General features: G+C 38.7%; 2 protein-coding genes across 2 annotated transcripts; both read right to left on the bottom strand.

Moving 5' to 3' along the window:
- Positions 1-1662: 1662 nt before the first annotated feature.
- Positions 1663-11165, bottom strand: gxylt1a (glucoside xylosyltransferase 1a). The gene is made up of 8 exons (XM_026175383.2): positions 10660-11165; positions 10104-10196; positions 9299-9485; positions 8169-8300; positions 7830-8081; positions 7114-7237; positions 6763-6935; positions 1663-2806 (listed from the first exon to the last, which is right to left on the bottom strand). Exons 1-8 carry the CDS (start codon positions 10875-10877, stop codon positions 2642-2644), a joined length of 1344 nt encoding a protein of 447 aa, XP_026031168.2. The 5' UTR covers positions 10878-11165; the 3' UTR covers positions 1663-2641.
- A 382-nt stretch (positions 11166-11547) lies between these two features.
- LOC113026515 (YY1-associated factor 2-like) lies at positions 11548-15480 on the bottom strand. The gene is made up of 4 exons (XM_026175386.2): positions 15323-15480; positions 14887-15012; positions 12691-12843; positions 11548-12530 (listed from the first exon to the last, which is right to left on the bottom strand). Exons 1-4 carry the CDS (start codon positions 15346-15348, stop codon positions 12290-12292), a joined length of 546 nt encoding a protein of 181 aa, XP_026031171.1. The 5' UTR covers positions 15349-15480; the 3' UTR covers positions 11548-12289.
- Between the last annotated feature and the right edge of the window lie 1256 nt (positions 15481-16736).

The raw sequence follows: 16736 nt of genomic DNA, 5'->3' as shown, positions 1-16736 counted from the left end.
ATGGATATATCTCACCGCTTCTTGGCATGGAGACCACTTTAAATTCATCACACAGACCTATTGCCTATGCCGTGCACGTTTGTCAATCTGCCTGTGAAATGAAGAGCCAGGGGCTACTGACCCAGACACATCAGCTCCTTTTTGGCCTCTAACAACACTTTCTGAAGTCTTCACATTCACACATTGATTCATTATTTTCAGTTTGCTGCTGCCTTCGAGGACACGGCTCAGTTTTTGTGTGGAGTGAGTGGGCAACAAGTACAGTTTATACAAAGTGGTTATGATGGCTGATGCAACAGACTTTGAATAATGAATATAAAATAAAATGCATGAAAGTGAAAAGCTTTATCTTTTAAATGAAACCTTTGGGATGTACAGTTGCTACGAACATATAGTACTGTGCAAAAGTCTTGAGCCACCCTTCATTTCTTTATATAGATTTCTAGGAAAATGGGAAATGGATGCATTGATATGTTGATCTATTATTTGGCAAAACAGCATTTGTATGTTTCTAAAATCAATATTTGGTATGAGCACCTTTATTCTTTAACACACACAGAACTGTCTTAGGCAAGCGTTCTTGTCATTTCTTACATATTCTTCAGGAATAATTCTTCAGGCTTTTTCAAAGCTCTTCTTGGGATGTTGGCTGTCTTTTATGCAGTTCTGATGATCCCACAATTTCAATGATGTTGAGGCTCTGGAGAGGCCAATCCATGACTGACAGTGTCCTCACCTAGTTTCTGTCCAGTTATCGTTTTCCTGGCTGGCAGTGCATTTGGGATGATTGTCGCGCTGAAAAATCAACCAGTTGCTTTGCAAATGGAAATGCATGTTATGTTTCTGCATTTATTATTTCATTAATTTTGCCAAAATCCCCAACAAGCACCACAGGCTGAAATTAATGGTTGTCAAACTGTGTTTTTTCAGTAAATCAGCTAAAATAATCTGAACAGATTCTGTGGTTTAGCATCAGTCTGCTAACTTTCTATTTTGTCTGTGGCAATTAAAAAGCCACGTAAACCAAGGGGTTTACGTGGCTTTCTTCAATGCTTGAATGATTTATTGGTCAATGTTTAGTGGAATACAAAATACATTGCCTTAAATTGCATTGCATCTGAAAAAGATCAGATATGAGGTCTGAACTGAAAATGAGTGAAAAAGCAGCCAATGTCCTAACGTGAGCCTCGTCTTTTCCACAGTCATGTACTTACACCTGAATTAGCTTGTCATATTACAAAAACGAAAAGTTTTCACTGCAATACTTTACACAGTGTGTACTGTGCACTTTTAAATCAACAATAGGCTCTTTCAAATTAAAAATCGCACACCATTAATCTTTGTCACACTGAAAATGTTATGGCATTTTCAATTGAATTCCACCGCAAGCACAGATACTACAAAGACTTTGTCCTCTCTCTAGGTTCTTCTTTTCTCCTTCCTCTTACCCCAAACAGTAACAGCAGATGGCCACCCTCCCCGAGCCTGGTCCTGCGACAGGCTTCTTCCTGATAAAAGAGAGTGTTTTTTCCCCTCACCATGGTCACCAAGAGCTTGCTCAGCGGGGGCCACTGGATCATTAGGTTTCTATGAGTAATGTGTTTATGAGCACTGTAGTGTTTTGGTTATATATGCCTAAATAAAATGGGGGCACCATTAGGGTGTTATTTATAAAACATTTATTTAGCATACAACTGAGATGCATTTAAAATATTTACTCCAGTTTTGCAGTAAAATGTTCAAACATCTGTTACAATCATTGCTTTCTTAAATCAGCTGTGCGGTTTTTTTTAAACATACACATTCATGCCAGCTGGTTTAATTAAAAACAACAGTCCCATATATTGTACCGTAATAAGACAATGTGTCGTTACTTGTAAAGTTAATGAAAAGAAAGATATGCTATGACAATATACAATACACGACGTATTGAAAACTACCATATCAAAGTACATGAAATGACAGACCCCTGTTAAAAACTTAAGACAGACATCAAAATTTCTTCCAGATGCACATATCCAACAAAAATAAATACTGATGAAAATGTTTAAAATATTCTCAATGAGTGCTTTCCTCAGAAGAACATTCTCATCTACAGTAGCGGAAAATAGTACCTGAAAATGACAGCATCCCTTTTCTGTGAAATAAACTGGAGTAGAAATGAATATAAAAATCTAATAAAATACTCTTGATAAGTCTTTTTTTATTCATAAAAATCAGTACAGAAATGAAAAGTGATTGTAGCTTCTAAAATAAAACAAAAATACAAACTGATTGTCTGACATACAGAAAACATTTTTTTCTTTTTGGCCATGAAGTCCAAAAATCTCTGCAGGGCAAAGTGGCATCAGTGCACTGTCCACTACAGTTATACCACATTTAACACCCATTGTGTTCATTTGATGGATATGCATCAACACTGGCTTTAGAATAAAATGACAAAATAAAATAAATACAATCTCAAAACAGGTTACCCTTCTGCATTCCCAGTGTCTTGATAGACTGTTTGTAAACAAATGATGACTCGTTGTTAACCCGAGTCTGTTTTTGATCCAGCTCACTGTCAACAAAGGAAGAGCTAGTCTCACCTAAGAGATGTTAGGCACCGTTTCTTTGATGTTACACCTGCTGACCCCCATCATCACCTTCTTCTCTGTGTGGCGTCTTGTTGAACAGACATGATGCTCTGTTTTAACCTCTTTGTAAGCAAGTGACTTGCTCTGCCGCAGTAGGTGTGGGTGGTTGTCTGCAGCGACGTCTCCAGCGGTCGAAGCAGCGAGGTCTCCAAGTTGTCGCCGAATTGGTACTAGGATCAAAAGTAAACATGTTCAGCTTTCCTACTCCTCATTTCAGACATGAAACAATAAAAACTGCCTTTTAATTGCATTCTTTCCATGCCCACGTCGTTTTCGGCTGCTGCACCAACTTAAAATGCAGCTCTTCTCGTTCTCCTGCCTTTATGCCTTTAAAATAAATAAATAAAAGCAGCACAAGTCTTTGTTTTTAACACCTGTTGTTTCCTGTGACAGCTTAAAGAAAAGAAAAAGCACAATGACAACTACATTCATCTCACATGAATTAAGTGCCACATTTATCACCGTCACTTCCAGACAAAATAACATTCTGTTTTTGATTCGTATCTGTCAATTCAGAGTGTGTTCGAGTGATGAATATCTATTACCCCAACTATTCGCAAATGGGCTTAATAAGACGTGACAGCGTCGGGGAAAACTACAGCTGCTGCATTCCAGATATGCTTCATTATTGTACGCTTTTGTATCGCCAAGTAAACAGCAAAGGGGGGGAGAAAAAAAATTTAAAAAGAAACTTTCAGCCTCCTCTGTGAATGAATATTGGCAGCCAAGGCTTTTGTCACGTACGGTATGCAAATAAGAATGTGTGCCTTTCACTTTTATATTGAGGTGCACCAATCTTTTACTGCTCGAGTAAATAAGGGAAATCACTATTTTACAATGTCTTATTTGACTCGAGTTTGGCAAAGTATTACATTACTCAAAGCGCACTTTCTTTATTATCTTTCATATAGTGCAGAAGGCAATAAAATACCATTAACAGCCTCCTATTGATTTTTATGTGGATGTGGCGGGTGCGTTGTCCACACAGCCATCATGATGTCTCAAACTAGCATCAGCACTAAAAATTTTACAACTCTTCTGTGGGCTTGGCTGGGTAATGGTAGTGCCCTTTATTGCAAGCTCCTCTGCTGGCTGAGAGAGAGCCTGCCTTGGGAACTAGGCTGACTAAGGGGGTCTCGGTTGGATCAAAATTAGAGTTTGTTCGAGAATTGCCTGCGCCGAGCTTTGGGATGATAGCCTCAAAAGACTGGAGTGGGAACAAAGTGGGAGGAGACTGTGGAGCTGAAGCAACTGAACGCTCTGATAAAAAAAAAAAAAGAAAAGAAAACTTGAGCAGAACAGCTAAAGATAAAAACAAAAGGAGAATCATTTTTAAAAGATCTTCAGATCTCTCTTCCAATACAGCGACTGTGAAACACGGCCCTTTATCTTAGAAACATCTTCTCAACTTTTTGCTTACTAACGAGAATCCACAGCACTCCTCTGCCTCCTAAAACCTTGTGGATATGGTATGTGCTGTATGTGTTTCTGTGCTGTCTGAGAGACTGATGGAAGCATGAGGACCGAGTGCCCCCATAATGAAGCCTGCTCGTTTTCTTAATGGCTGAGAACATTGCCCGCACTGATAGCGGCCTGGCTCGGCCCTGTGGCGGTAATGGATGGAGACCAGCTAATGAAGCTTCCCTTGCTCCCCCCAATAGCTGCCTGCATGTTGACCGGTAAGCTGAAATCAAAATGAGCAGATCGCAGGGGAGCTGCCAGCAAAACAGTGAAAGAGCTCTCAGGCTCTTCTGCTTGCTCACTTATGATACAAGTGCTGCATTTTAGCCTTTCAAGGCCTATAAGCTTAAACACATTTCAAGTTTCCAGGTGCTTTTTTGTTCAGTCTTTATTTCCAGGTGGTGTCCTGTGTCCAGACTTAAAGATGCTATGTTGACACTTTTTACAGGTGTTAAATCAAAATCAGACCTAGCCAGTTGTTTCAAACGGGTAAAAATCACACCTATGTTATTTACATCAAAACACCCAAAAAATACCAAAAAAACCAAAAACAGACTAATCCTACGAACATACACTGATTAGGCATAACATTATGACCACCTGCCTAATATTTTGCTGCCAGAAAGAGGCCAGACCTATCGAGACACGGAGTCCACTTGACCCCTGAAGGTGTGCTGTGGTATCTAACACCAAGATGTTAGCAACACATCCTTTAAAAGGTGGGTCCTGTATGGATCAGACTTGTTTGTCCAGTACATCCCACAGATGCTCGAATAGATTGAGTTCTGGAGGCCAAGTCAACCCCTAAAGTCATTACGCACCTCAAACTATTCCTGAACCACTTTTGTATTGTGGCAGGGCACATTATCCTGCTGAAAGAAGACACAGCCACCAGGAAATGCCATTTCCATGACGAGCTTACAATGTCTGCTGTATTGCTTAAGTACATGTCAAAGTGACAGTCACTTGGATGGCAGAACCCAAGGTTTCCCAGCAGAACATTGCACAGAGCATCACACTGCCTCTGCTGGCTTGAAAGAAACTGTTAGTGTCATTCACTTCACCTGTCAGTGCTCACAGTGTTAAAGCCTGATTGGTGTACACTGTTTGTGTCATCAGTGCCGAACAAAAAAAAAAAGAAGAAAAAAAAAAAAATCACACTCTGTGACATGAGTCTTCCATTACATAAAAAACCCCAAACACAGCATAGCCAGAGGAGCTGTAAATCTTCACAACCCTGAAGAAATGATCTAGATGGTTAAAATACATGTTTGTGACCTGTATTTAAAGATATACAGTCAGTCTTAACAAAGTGAAAAATATTGACAGACAATTGGTTTCAGTCCTTTCACCCAATTTGTGGACAAAGTGACAAAAAGCCTTTTTCTGGAAAGCAGCCACATTCAATAGTAGTTAAATAAATTCAGCTTTGCGTAGATTTGTCAGGCATTTGTGTTCACAGTGGTATAAAATCTAAGTGAAATGACCTCTTTGTCTAAACTGCATGTGAAAATGTTTGAATAAATGCCTTAAATGTTGAGAAGCAACAACTTTGCCTTGAATTTTTAACCTTGCAGTTAATAGGATACCAAGCAACCGTTTCACTGACTAAAACTGGATGGAGCCGACATGCCTGGTTTGGAAGACCAAAGACAGGATGATGAAAATGTTTAACAGGCTATTGATTAAGCACTCGTGGATGGAAGCATCTATAAGAGAAAAGCACTGACCTGCAGTGCTTATTGATAATGTAATAACTGGCAAATGTTTCTCCAAAATAATCTGGTCTTCCTACAAAACTGCCCTCAAAAAGCAATTTCTCACAAGAATAAACATGTCCCATGATATATTAAATATCTTCTAACTTTTTCCAGTCAGTTATTTCAAGAATGTGTTGTAAACCTTTGGAAGAATAAATGTTTTAATACCTTCAGATATGTGGCTAATTTTCATATTTGATTTTTTAAAATATTTCTTACATTTGAAAACTTCTAAATTAACATGCAAATAAAAATGATTTCATGATCTGTTTATTTTCTATGAATTAAAACTGTGTCTGTTCTTTGAATGATTGCGGTTTAAAGATTCCAAGAAATAAACAGACACTTGTAACGTGTTTCTAAATGATTAAACTTCTGATAAAAACCCCATTAGGTTTACAAGAAACCACTGATCGATCACAATCCACACAACGTTAACGCCCCAAGCCAAAGATGGAAGAGTCGGCAGCATCACTGAACGGGCAAATTTCACTGGCTGACTGCCAGGTCCCACCCCCAGGCGTGTGCGGCTGTCCCGAGCAGGGGGTTTACCCTCGCAGCCGAGAGGTTTCCTTGATGAAGACTCGGGGCAAAATATTTGCTGTTTATTTGGAGTCTGTGCTTCGGAAACCGTTCAATAAATTACATTTCTTGACATAGTTTTGAGGGATATTTGCAAACTGTGAACCACTGAAACACTGACAATAAGTGCAGCTGTTCTTTGTAGCAACATTTCTTAGCTACTTTAGTGTACAGCTTGGATTCTCAATCTGCGTCTTTGGCTGACTTTCTTGCATGCTGTGTCTCATATACTTCACTGAACAGAGTTTTCCGTAAGAAGGAAGGACACTTGAATATTTGTTCCCCTTGTAAGGTAAGGTAGACTTCTGTGAAGATGCCCGTACCTTCTGAATTGCTTCATAGACAGCTCGAAATGCTGGCTGTTTGTCGTCATGATAAACTCCTCTGTTACCATGGAGAATAAAGACACCTTCTTGTTCAGCCTGTTGACAGTTGCTGCCATAGATACAGTGGTCTGGACGGTAGTTCCACTGGCAGGGAAACATATACAGGCTTTCTGTAACACAGTAAGATGAGTGGGTTGACAATGATTCAAAAGAAAACCATTGAAATCCCTGAAATTTGTACTTGACAGTAAACATCCAAAAGAAGAAGCTTCTTTAATTAATCTTTGTCTGCTGGTCTGACTTAACTATCATGACACACAATAACGCCATGTATGTGGTTGCACTAACCTGGGTTATGGTGGAATATGATATTAAGAAGGTCCTGGTCACCCCAGGTGATGTTGAGCTTATACTTCTGGAGAAGGGGCATCAACATTTCCTCCCACTTTAGTGTAACTGTTGTCATGTCATTCTGGAACGACAAAACGCAGAAGGGATGTGTGTCATTTTGATTCTAGAAACCATAAACATGCCATTTTAGCCAATCAATCATTTGGGGGAACACTTCCCATCCACGCAAAGGAAAGGGACTGTCTGTCAGCGAGCTCTCTAGGAAGCTTTAGCATTGAATTACAAGAGTGACCTCAGCTGGTCAATTTTAGTGGTGCAGAACAGCTACTTCTAAGGATTTAAGAACATTAGACAGCTCTAGAGGTTTCAGTCAAAATGCAAAACTAACACAGAATTGAGAAAAACATGCCTAATGCAGTCCTTGTTTTAAAAACAGTACTTATTTAGATATTGTATATTAAAGGCCATTTTATTAATCCTTTATTTATCCAGGTAAAAAATCTCATTCAGATTAAAAATCTCATTTCCAAGAGAGAGCTGGCATCATGGCAACAAAAGTCACATACCACATAGGTATATAACATTTAAAACAAATACAAATAAATGTATATCATGACCAAACCCTTTTTAATAGCTGATACACTTTCACATATATCATGACACAATGCGGTATAACCATTAGGCTGGTTAATAAGCAACAGATTTATCTTTACCTTGAAATATTTTTCCCTGAGGCGTGTCATGTTCATGAGCATGACCCCTGAGTTGATGCCTGTCTTGCCGTAGTAAGGGTGGCGGGCAAAACGATTGTACCAGCCGATACGTGGTTCCTCATGTTCTGGAGCCATGGCAGCTAATTGCCTTGAATTGAACTGAGAAAGCAGAGCCCACATGTCTTCTACTGGCTGCAGAAAAATAATGTCTGTATCTACATAAAGCAAGGAGTCTACCTCCTTCAGAATCAGCTGCAAAAGACATATAGAAAAAAAAGATTAGTATATTCTGAAAAAGCATTACTGTATTAAGCTATCTGAATGTAAAAAGATACCTACTGGCAGAAAAAGCCTCTGAGAAGCACAGGGTTTGAAGAGTTTCTTCCATTCTCTTGCATTCTCCTTGGGAAAAGTGATAGGGTAGATGCTGGAATTAAACCTTGCCCGAACTCTCCGAGGCCACGATTCCAGCTGAAAAAATAAAAAAAACCAAACAAATAACAGAAAAGCACTAATGTTTAATTGCATCTCTTTTTGAGCTCTTTCATTCATTATGCATCTTTGTCTTTAGAACAAAAAGCACCAAAAACTGGGTAAAGACTTTACTTTCTTCCTTACTTAGTCATAACTGGACACTTAATGCTGTTTCTCCTCTGAAAACAATGAATTGTAGAAGACTAGCTCCTTGATACAGTTTGCAAATGTGTGTTTTTAAGCAGCGGCCCCCAACCCCCGGGCCACGGACTGGTACGAGTCTGTGAGTTGTTTGGTACTGGGCTGCGAGAGTTGAGGCTCGGGTGTGAAATTTATGGTTTTCCGCGTTTTTATCATTATGTTTTTTTTATCATTAGCTCTGTTTCCCTGGGTCTTTTCCCATGTGTTATGAATAAAATTTTTTTGGTACTGGTTTTATTTTGTTGTATTTATCCACGACACCTTAAAGGCCACTCAGTGAAAAAATAGTTGGACATAAACGAGTCTGTGGCGCAAAAACGGTTGGGGACTGCTGTTTTAAAGCAGATATCTTGAAAACAGGAACAGAAAGTGACAAAAGTTACCTGCCATGGAAACCTGGTATTTCCACCGGAAAACAAGACCAACCTCAGGTTTCTTTATAGCATTGTAGCTAAGCTGCCAAAAAGCCATAGATCTGTTGAGCCTTGTATTGTTATAGCTCGCTAAGGTGACTCTGAATTAATTCTCAGGTATGTTTCTACAGGCCAAGGCTGCTAGGATACCTTTCAAGATACATTTAGTAACGCTAATCCTTTTTGTTTGTTTGTTTTTTACTTGCTGGTTTCCAAGTGTTTTCTCAAACACAATTAAAGATTTCTCTGTACTGTAAAGGGGCCTGAGATGACCATTGTTGTGAAGTTGCACAGCATGAATAAAAAAAACTCCAAAGGAACAGTTGGGCTATGAGTTGAGATGGGTTGAGAAACATAGCAAATGAAACCACATATGCTTACAGTGTTTCTGAAACTCTTGTGAAGTTCATCCTCAGCAAAGATGTAAAAGTGCAGAGGCTTTTTGCTGAAGAGAACAGCAGACTTCAACATGGTGATTGTTTCCTCTAGCCTGGGGCCACAGGCCACAACAGCCAGGTGACTCCTCTCATCCCTGCTTTCTGCCTTCACTGCAGAGTTTGACCGCTCACTAAGAGTCAAGAGAGAGGTGGAAGAAGAAAAAAATTTAGGTGTTTATTTTTACATTAGAATGGATACACTGGCAAGTGCAAAAGAAAAAGTGAGTCTCGGCTGACTGGTACTCAGCCCTGTAGGATTGGAACTGTCATTAGATTTAACAGAGGGACTCAGAAGAGAACAGTCATTCATACTTTTTGCTGCCTTCAAGTGCTTCTTGTGAATTACTGCTTTCACGTTTGGACATAATGAATGTAGCCTGTCATATTCAATCATTTCCATGTATGCACAGAAATGTTTACTGTATGGAAAGCCCATTAACACAAATACAATAAGCAAAATGTTATATTTTATTCAGACCTCAAATTTGAACTGGTTGTTTCCAGCCTTGATTAAATTATACCACAAAAAACCTTTTATTAAACATAAAATGAAAGATTTAATGCTTTAATGCTGTGCTAGTAGCAGGAATGCAAAAACTCAAAAACAGTCACACAGAACACTGTGGATGCAGCAGTTATCAAGCATGTACTCTGAACTGTGGATCTACGAAGTAGGTGAAAAGTGTAAAGCTGGAGGCAGTTGATTATTGCAACATGTATCATTCATAGTTTCACAAAATCAGGCATACCTAAAAGATGATTCCAATAAGCAGTTCACTCCACAAACATCAGCAGGCAGTCTCCAATATGGATTCCAGTAAGAAACTGACTGTGACTTACACCTGACAGAATAGAAACATCATCTTTTGGATCCTCAGAATCAAATCTCTCTCTCGGATATCAGTAGTGTTTTGCGATTTTCATTAAGATTTGTTTAACATGTGGCGGTTCTTTAAATCCAGCCTAAAGCTAACCTTAAGCTTATCGGTTATCTAGCAAGCTAACAGGTGGTAGCTAATGGTTGTTTTCAGATTATGTGGTGAAAAACAGCACAACTAAAACACTGAACATTTTTAACTTATCCAAAACACGCCAAATTACTATTTGTTTGGTAGCTGGCTAACGTAAACTAGGTTTTACAATACATGTATCGGCTCGTACACGCTAGCTGAAGCAAGTAAACTAACGTTAAACTGCAGCGATATGCTAAAGGTGCAAATGAAGCTGTAACAAACAGGTAAAGCTAACTTCTACTAATTTTTGTAGTTTAAGTGTAAAATTGGTTGACACAGCTAGCTAAGCTACCTGTCAAGCCCTTCTTCGCGGTCTCGGAGGCCTTCCAGGGCTGGCCTTTTCCTGAGAAGGTGCCCGGTGTCATGACTTTTCCTGCCGGGTATTCCGTGTTCTTTTACTGTCCACCCGTCTCTGTCCTCTAAGGTGGAGGCTAGCTGATTGAACACATACAAAAAGGAAAAGAAGACGAAGATCATGCACAGGAGAAATGTGTGAAGATAGCATCGCATCTTGCGCTTCAGATTTTATAGGTTAAAGAAACATTTTCATGTTAAGCTTAGCTAGCTATCACACGACATATCACCAGCTAGCTACTTTATCGCATTATTAAGTCAGAAAGTAAGCAGACAGGCACAGTTGGTGTTTACAGTTTCAGCCCCACCCACTTCTGTTACACGTGTTTTGTCTTATCAGCCATGTACCCACACTGCGCCACAGTTTACAGTAGTAAGTGGCACATGCAGGGCAGAGGTGGAGTCATTCACAATTACAGCACACATTGTAGAAAAAAACCCAAAAACCCATAACGATTCTACAATCAGTATCATTCCTTCTTGAACGAAATTCAGGGAACGCTCAAAGCGCCAACTGAATACACGAATAATGAAGTTTTAAACTTAAAAGCTTAGACAAAATAGTCTCCTTTATGAAGTGGTGGTACATATTTAAATCTCCTGTAGTTACTGGTGTATAAGCAGTATTTTTAATGCATTAATGCGCCATATTTTATATCCGTGTCAAATGTGCAATACTTCTCTGAAAAGCAGGGAGGCGTGTGTGTGCGTGCGGGTGTGAATAAACAGGTGGAAAGATGAAAGCATCTCAAAATTGCATTTGTGTTCATTAACTGCAGAAATTTATTTAAGTTCTTTTTGATCATTAAAAACAAAAATAGCCAAATATCTACAACTTACTTTATTCAACATCATTTTACAATATAAACCAGTCTATAGATTAGATCATGCTCAACTCTACCAAGTGAAGGAGAAGCATACCGAGAATAGCTCATCAATATTTGTACTAAAAAGTTACACAGTAAACATTTATTGCATTCAACGGGATTAAAAACAATGACAGCCGGATAAGGCCAGAAAAACCAACAGTGTTATGATTTATGATAATGGTAAAATTATAATGCTTTTTTTTTTTTTAAAAAAAACAACAACAACAAAAAAACCCAGAAACATTCTCATCAACAAAGGTTGACATTAAGTGCAAAACACAACAATTTTCAGAGGATGAGCTACAATTGTGAGATGAAGACACATTTCTTCCACAATACATCATTTAATCTGTGCTGTAACGACAAACTGAAAGCGATGCTTGTGTGACACTGAGGTGTTAAACGCAAGTTGCCACAGCACGTGGCGCAGTTCCTCTGACGTCCAGGATTTAATGCTACAGTTCCTTTTCTCAGTTCATCATGATAGATTTTGCTGCAACAGGTCTTTGAACCAAGCAGACACCTTACATATTGACTCCTGAATTGTTTTACTATTGGAAGGCACTGGGGAAAAAAAGTGAATGCTATCATAGTGGCATATATAGTATTATTAAAATAATGTGCATTTTGAAGTTTAATCTCTGACTGAGGTTGTTGAGAGTGCAGGAGAATGGGTTGTGCTGACCAGGGCTGTGGATGTTAGTGAGTCTCTCCGTTAACTGACGAGCTTTCCCCACGGGGCGAAGAGCATCTGGAGACACCTCGTTCAGTATTATCAGAACTTGAGCCGCTCAGATTGTGTTGGTCTCCTGAGGCAGTGGTTACTGGAGTGGATGTGGGTTTGGCTTTCTCCTTAAAGTCTGTGATTATTACAGTCAAGTCTCCAACTGTGACCTCCAGATGCTGGGCGCTGCTCCTGTCTATGTTTTTTAACCTTGGCCTGTTGAAGCAACCCAAAACAAATGGGGTCTAAGTACAGCTTAAAGGGTAAAAAAACATTTCAGTAGCAAAAGAAAAGGAAAAGCAAAAAAGAAAATAAATCAAGGATTACTAAATAGAGTGACCCATTCATTGATTTCTTTGGAAAACAAATTCTTTACCTCATCTTTTTATAGCCCTTCTTTTTCAGTGTAGGTTCTTTATCACTTTTGTCTTTCTCTGATTTTTCTTTCTTCTCCTTTTTGGGATGTGTTGGTGGGGGAAACTGCTGATTTACTTGCTGTGCAACCAGCTGAGAAACAGGCCGGGGTTTTCTAAAAAAACAAAACAAAACAACAAAAAAAAAAACAAAACTTGGAGTTATATCAATTATTAATCTCTGCCTCTCTTCCACAGTGTCACTAATGCCCTGTCTTCCTCCCCTGACCCCCCAACCTGTCGACGGAGATGTCTGCCCCTCTCTGAGCCTTGTTCTGTCTGAGATTTCTTCCTATTAAAACTGAGTTTTTCCTTTCCTACTGTTGCCAAGTGCTTGCTCCTGGAGGATTACCTAATTGTTGGGATTTTCTCTGTATTATTGTAGGGTCTTTACCTTGTAATATTCTTATGCTTTGAGGTGACTGTTGTTGTGATTTGGTACAACATAAATAAAATTAAACTGAATATTTAGATCACTCAACCAGTAAGTCGGGTGAGTGAGAGGTTTAGACTGCTTGACTGTGTGTATTAGGTAATTAAAACAAATTTGTGTTAAACTCTTGTCATCAGTGTGTTAAAATGGGCTCCACAAGTTGATGTTATCCAAGCAAGTAGAATCATTCAAAGGTTTAATCTTAAACTGCTGAAGCTTAACTGGAGCATTGGAACAAAAAGATAGAATATTACATAAACGACAGTGATTGAATTCACAGATTCATATACATTTCTGATAAACTCTGCAATGTATTTTACAGAGCAACAACTGTAGACCCTCCTTCTCCACCAAGAACCTTTCAGTCTACATCAGCTGGGAAAACGTGTAAAGAGTTTTGCTCTCATGGTACAGCCACGTTTTAGTTTTACTATAATGACACAGACAGCCGCACGCTTGCACCCTATCAGGTGGACTTCTAAGAAGTATAATAGGAATGACGACTTGTCTGTTCACGCCCACAACAGAATTTAATCTCTGAAAATTTAGCGACTTTTTGCTGTTCTCTCACTACTTCTTCAAATTGCCATGGCTTCATTTGGCAGTGAAAAAGGCACTTGTTACAATTCTAATACACTGTGGAATTTGTTTTGTGACAATTCTCAATCTAATTTTGCCATGATGTCTTTAGACTTCTATGTAACCTTCAGTAATGGATTGACCTGACTCTTGGTCCAAGCAAATACATTTACAGTCTCACCTTTGCAATTAATTTTCTTCCTCTGTAGTCTTTCCTACAAGGAACAAACCCTATGCTTTATGTTTACACCTGCAGACACATGGCCAGTGTAGAAACTGGAAAGTACTATGAAGCAAGTTCAACATACCCATGGTATCCATCCGTTACCTAATTTCAGTTATCCTAACAATGGTGATCAAGATAAGTGGTCACAGGAAACTGATTATCAACTTGCTAAATTTAGTCCAAGGTTTCCTGATTTAGGTATAAGCGTGCTTACATGAAAGGGGTGGCATTGTGATCTGGCAGTCACACTTCAACTGAGCGGTTGATGTACAAAAGGAAGAGTAGACTATAATTTTAGAAAAAAATCAGCGATGTGAGATAAAAAAATAACTGTAGACTACCAGACACAATAGGTAAGATTTCAAATGCTTTGGTCAAAAAGACTGGAACAAAAAGGACTAATAAAATTTAGCCTATTTAAAGCTACCCAACCCCCCCAATAAATTGAAATCCTGCTTCCTCATACGGGCCTATGACATTGACATATTATACTATATGTCATATAGTATATGACATAGTCTGACAATGTGTTAAATATTGATCTGATTGGAGAGTGGTTGGCTTTATTCTGATTTAAGTATTTTGGAAGGTTATGTAAGGCTGTAGAGCTGTACCATAATGAGAGATAATTAAAATTTGGTGTGTCCTCTGTACTATGAATGAGGTGGACACAATATTACAACTACAAATTAAAGTATAATTCAATTGAATGTAATAAAACAAAACAAAGGGAAATACTAAGGTCATAAGCCCAGCCACCAATAAAAACGCCTAAATAAAGTTGTCACGCGTCAACATCACAAATGTAAAAAAGAAAAAAATTGGGGAAAAAAGGAAAGAATGAAAAGAGACTACGTGAATGAGGTTTCGCACAGCTGTGGGTAATTAAAGCAGTTATGGGGTAGGTCCAGTTTTTCTTACCGAGTTGACGTGCCTTTTCTGACATCACACATCATGCACTTGAACGCCTCAGCGCTGTTCCTGAATGTGCACACGCTGCAGTCCCAGTAACCATCGTCGGAGGAGGGCTTCGATTGCCGCTTTGGCCTTCAGACAGAAACAAAACAAAAACAGAGGGACAGTGGCAGTTTTACAGCGGGAATGGTGATTTCACCAACTACGTGTGCGACTAAGGTTACCGCTGGTGGAAATTAACCCTTCGAGGAAGTAGTTTCTGCTCAGAAGGCAGTCAGTGAAGCAAAGCGAGTCTTCACTTGACACAGGCAGTTGCCCCGTATTAAACCAGCAGCCAGCCGCCATGAACACTTCAGTAAAACGGCTTCATCCATTCACGGTGCTTTGCCTTCACGAATTGTCCGTTTAAGTCTAAATTCAAACACACTAGTGAAAGTTTTACCTCGTGGGACTCTTCTTGTCTCCCATTTTTTGAGAATCGCGGTCTTACAGGACTTGAAAAGGATCGATGTTACAGGTGAAAAGACGCATTTAGCTGCTGCTCAGCTGTCGGAGAAACTCCTGTCGAAGGGCGGTCACGTGCTGCGGGTTTACCCAATCACTTTAAATGTAATCACAAGCGCTATAAATGTGATTAAAAGTCTTATTACTGCAGTAAACCGCATGGAAATGCATAAATGCTATGGTATATTCAATATAGTACGAGACAGGATTTTAAGAAAGAATAGAATCTTTTAGAGTAGGACTAAAAAAATATTTAGGCGTAATTCACTTTAATGTTAATATTTTATGAGATAAAACTCAACCAAAAAGCCTATCGATCTGTTTTGCTATACCCCCCCCCCCCCCACAAACTACAAAATACACACGGCGGGGAAATGTGTACTTTACCACAGCTCAGGTACAGATAGCAGAAGAATAAAAAGAGTAAATCAAGAATGTAAAGTCAAGAAATACAAAATAAATAAGATAATACAATATACAATGCAATACAACATATACAACGGTAGCTGAGGTTCTATGTACACGCATACACAGTATGTATTATGGATACAGGGTTGTGGAAATATGCAAGTAATACATTTCAACTATTCTACTACTATGTAAGTAATAGATATCTATAAGTATAGACATGTACTTGAGCACATACGTACAAATACACATACATCACATTATTTATTATTGGTTGATTTTTTTCTAGAAGTAAATGATCTCTTAAAATCACTCACACACACACAAACCCTAGTAAAATATGATCTCCATCGTCTATGATGATTTATGTTGGCAAAATAAGTGTGCATTTTCGTAAATGGCTGTTTTACTTATCTATTTAGTGTATTTGTGAATGTTTATGTTACTGTACTCTGTGATTTTGTTTCATTTTTCACACGTCCAGTCTGCAAAGTCAATGCACACAACTAATAAAAAAAACATTTAAAAAAAAAAGCCAAAATGAAAGCAGCTGCATCGAAGTCAAGTAATACATCTCGTATTTTGTTTCCTGCAGCAACACAATAATAAACATTATTTCAGATGTACATCTCAGTAGTTTCTTCAAAACTCAACACTTAAAAAAGTGATTATAATAACAACTGAGGGGAGACCTCCATTGTCCCCTCTTTCAGAGTTAAAAAAACAACAACCCAAAAGTTTTTTCTTGAGAACATTAGAACTTATCCACATTTACACTTACAACCCTTTTCAAAAAACAATGAAACGAAAATGAAATGAAAATGAAGAGTTAATTGAAAGTAGGGTCCTGAAGGTTATATTTGCAACAACAAATATAAGAGTTTGGTAAGGATGAGATTTTGGAGGTTACTGTAAGAAGAGGAGCTGTTTTAAACTCAAGGAAG

Source organism: Astatotilapia calliptera, chromosome 7 (assembly GCF_964374335.1).
Source record: "Astatotilapia calliptera chromosome 7, fAstCal68.1, whole genome shotgun sequence".
In the NCBI taxonomy this organism is placed as follows: domain Eukaryota; kingdom Metazoa; phylum Chordata; class Actinopteri; order Cichliformes; family Cichlidae; genus Astatotilapia; species Astatotilapia calliptera.
The sequence above is the reverse complement of the archived record's forward strand: the minus strand, read 5'-3'. Positions and strand labels throughout refer to the sequence as shown.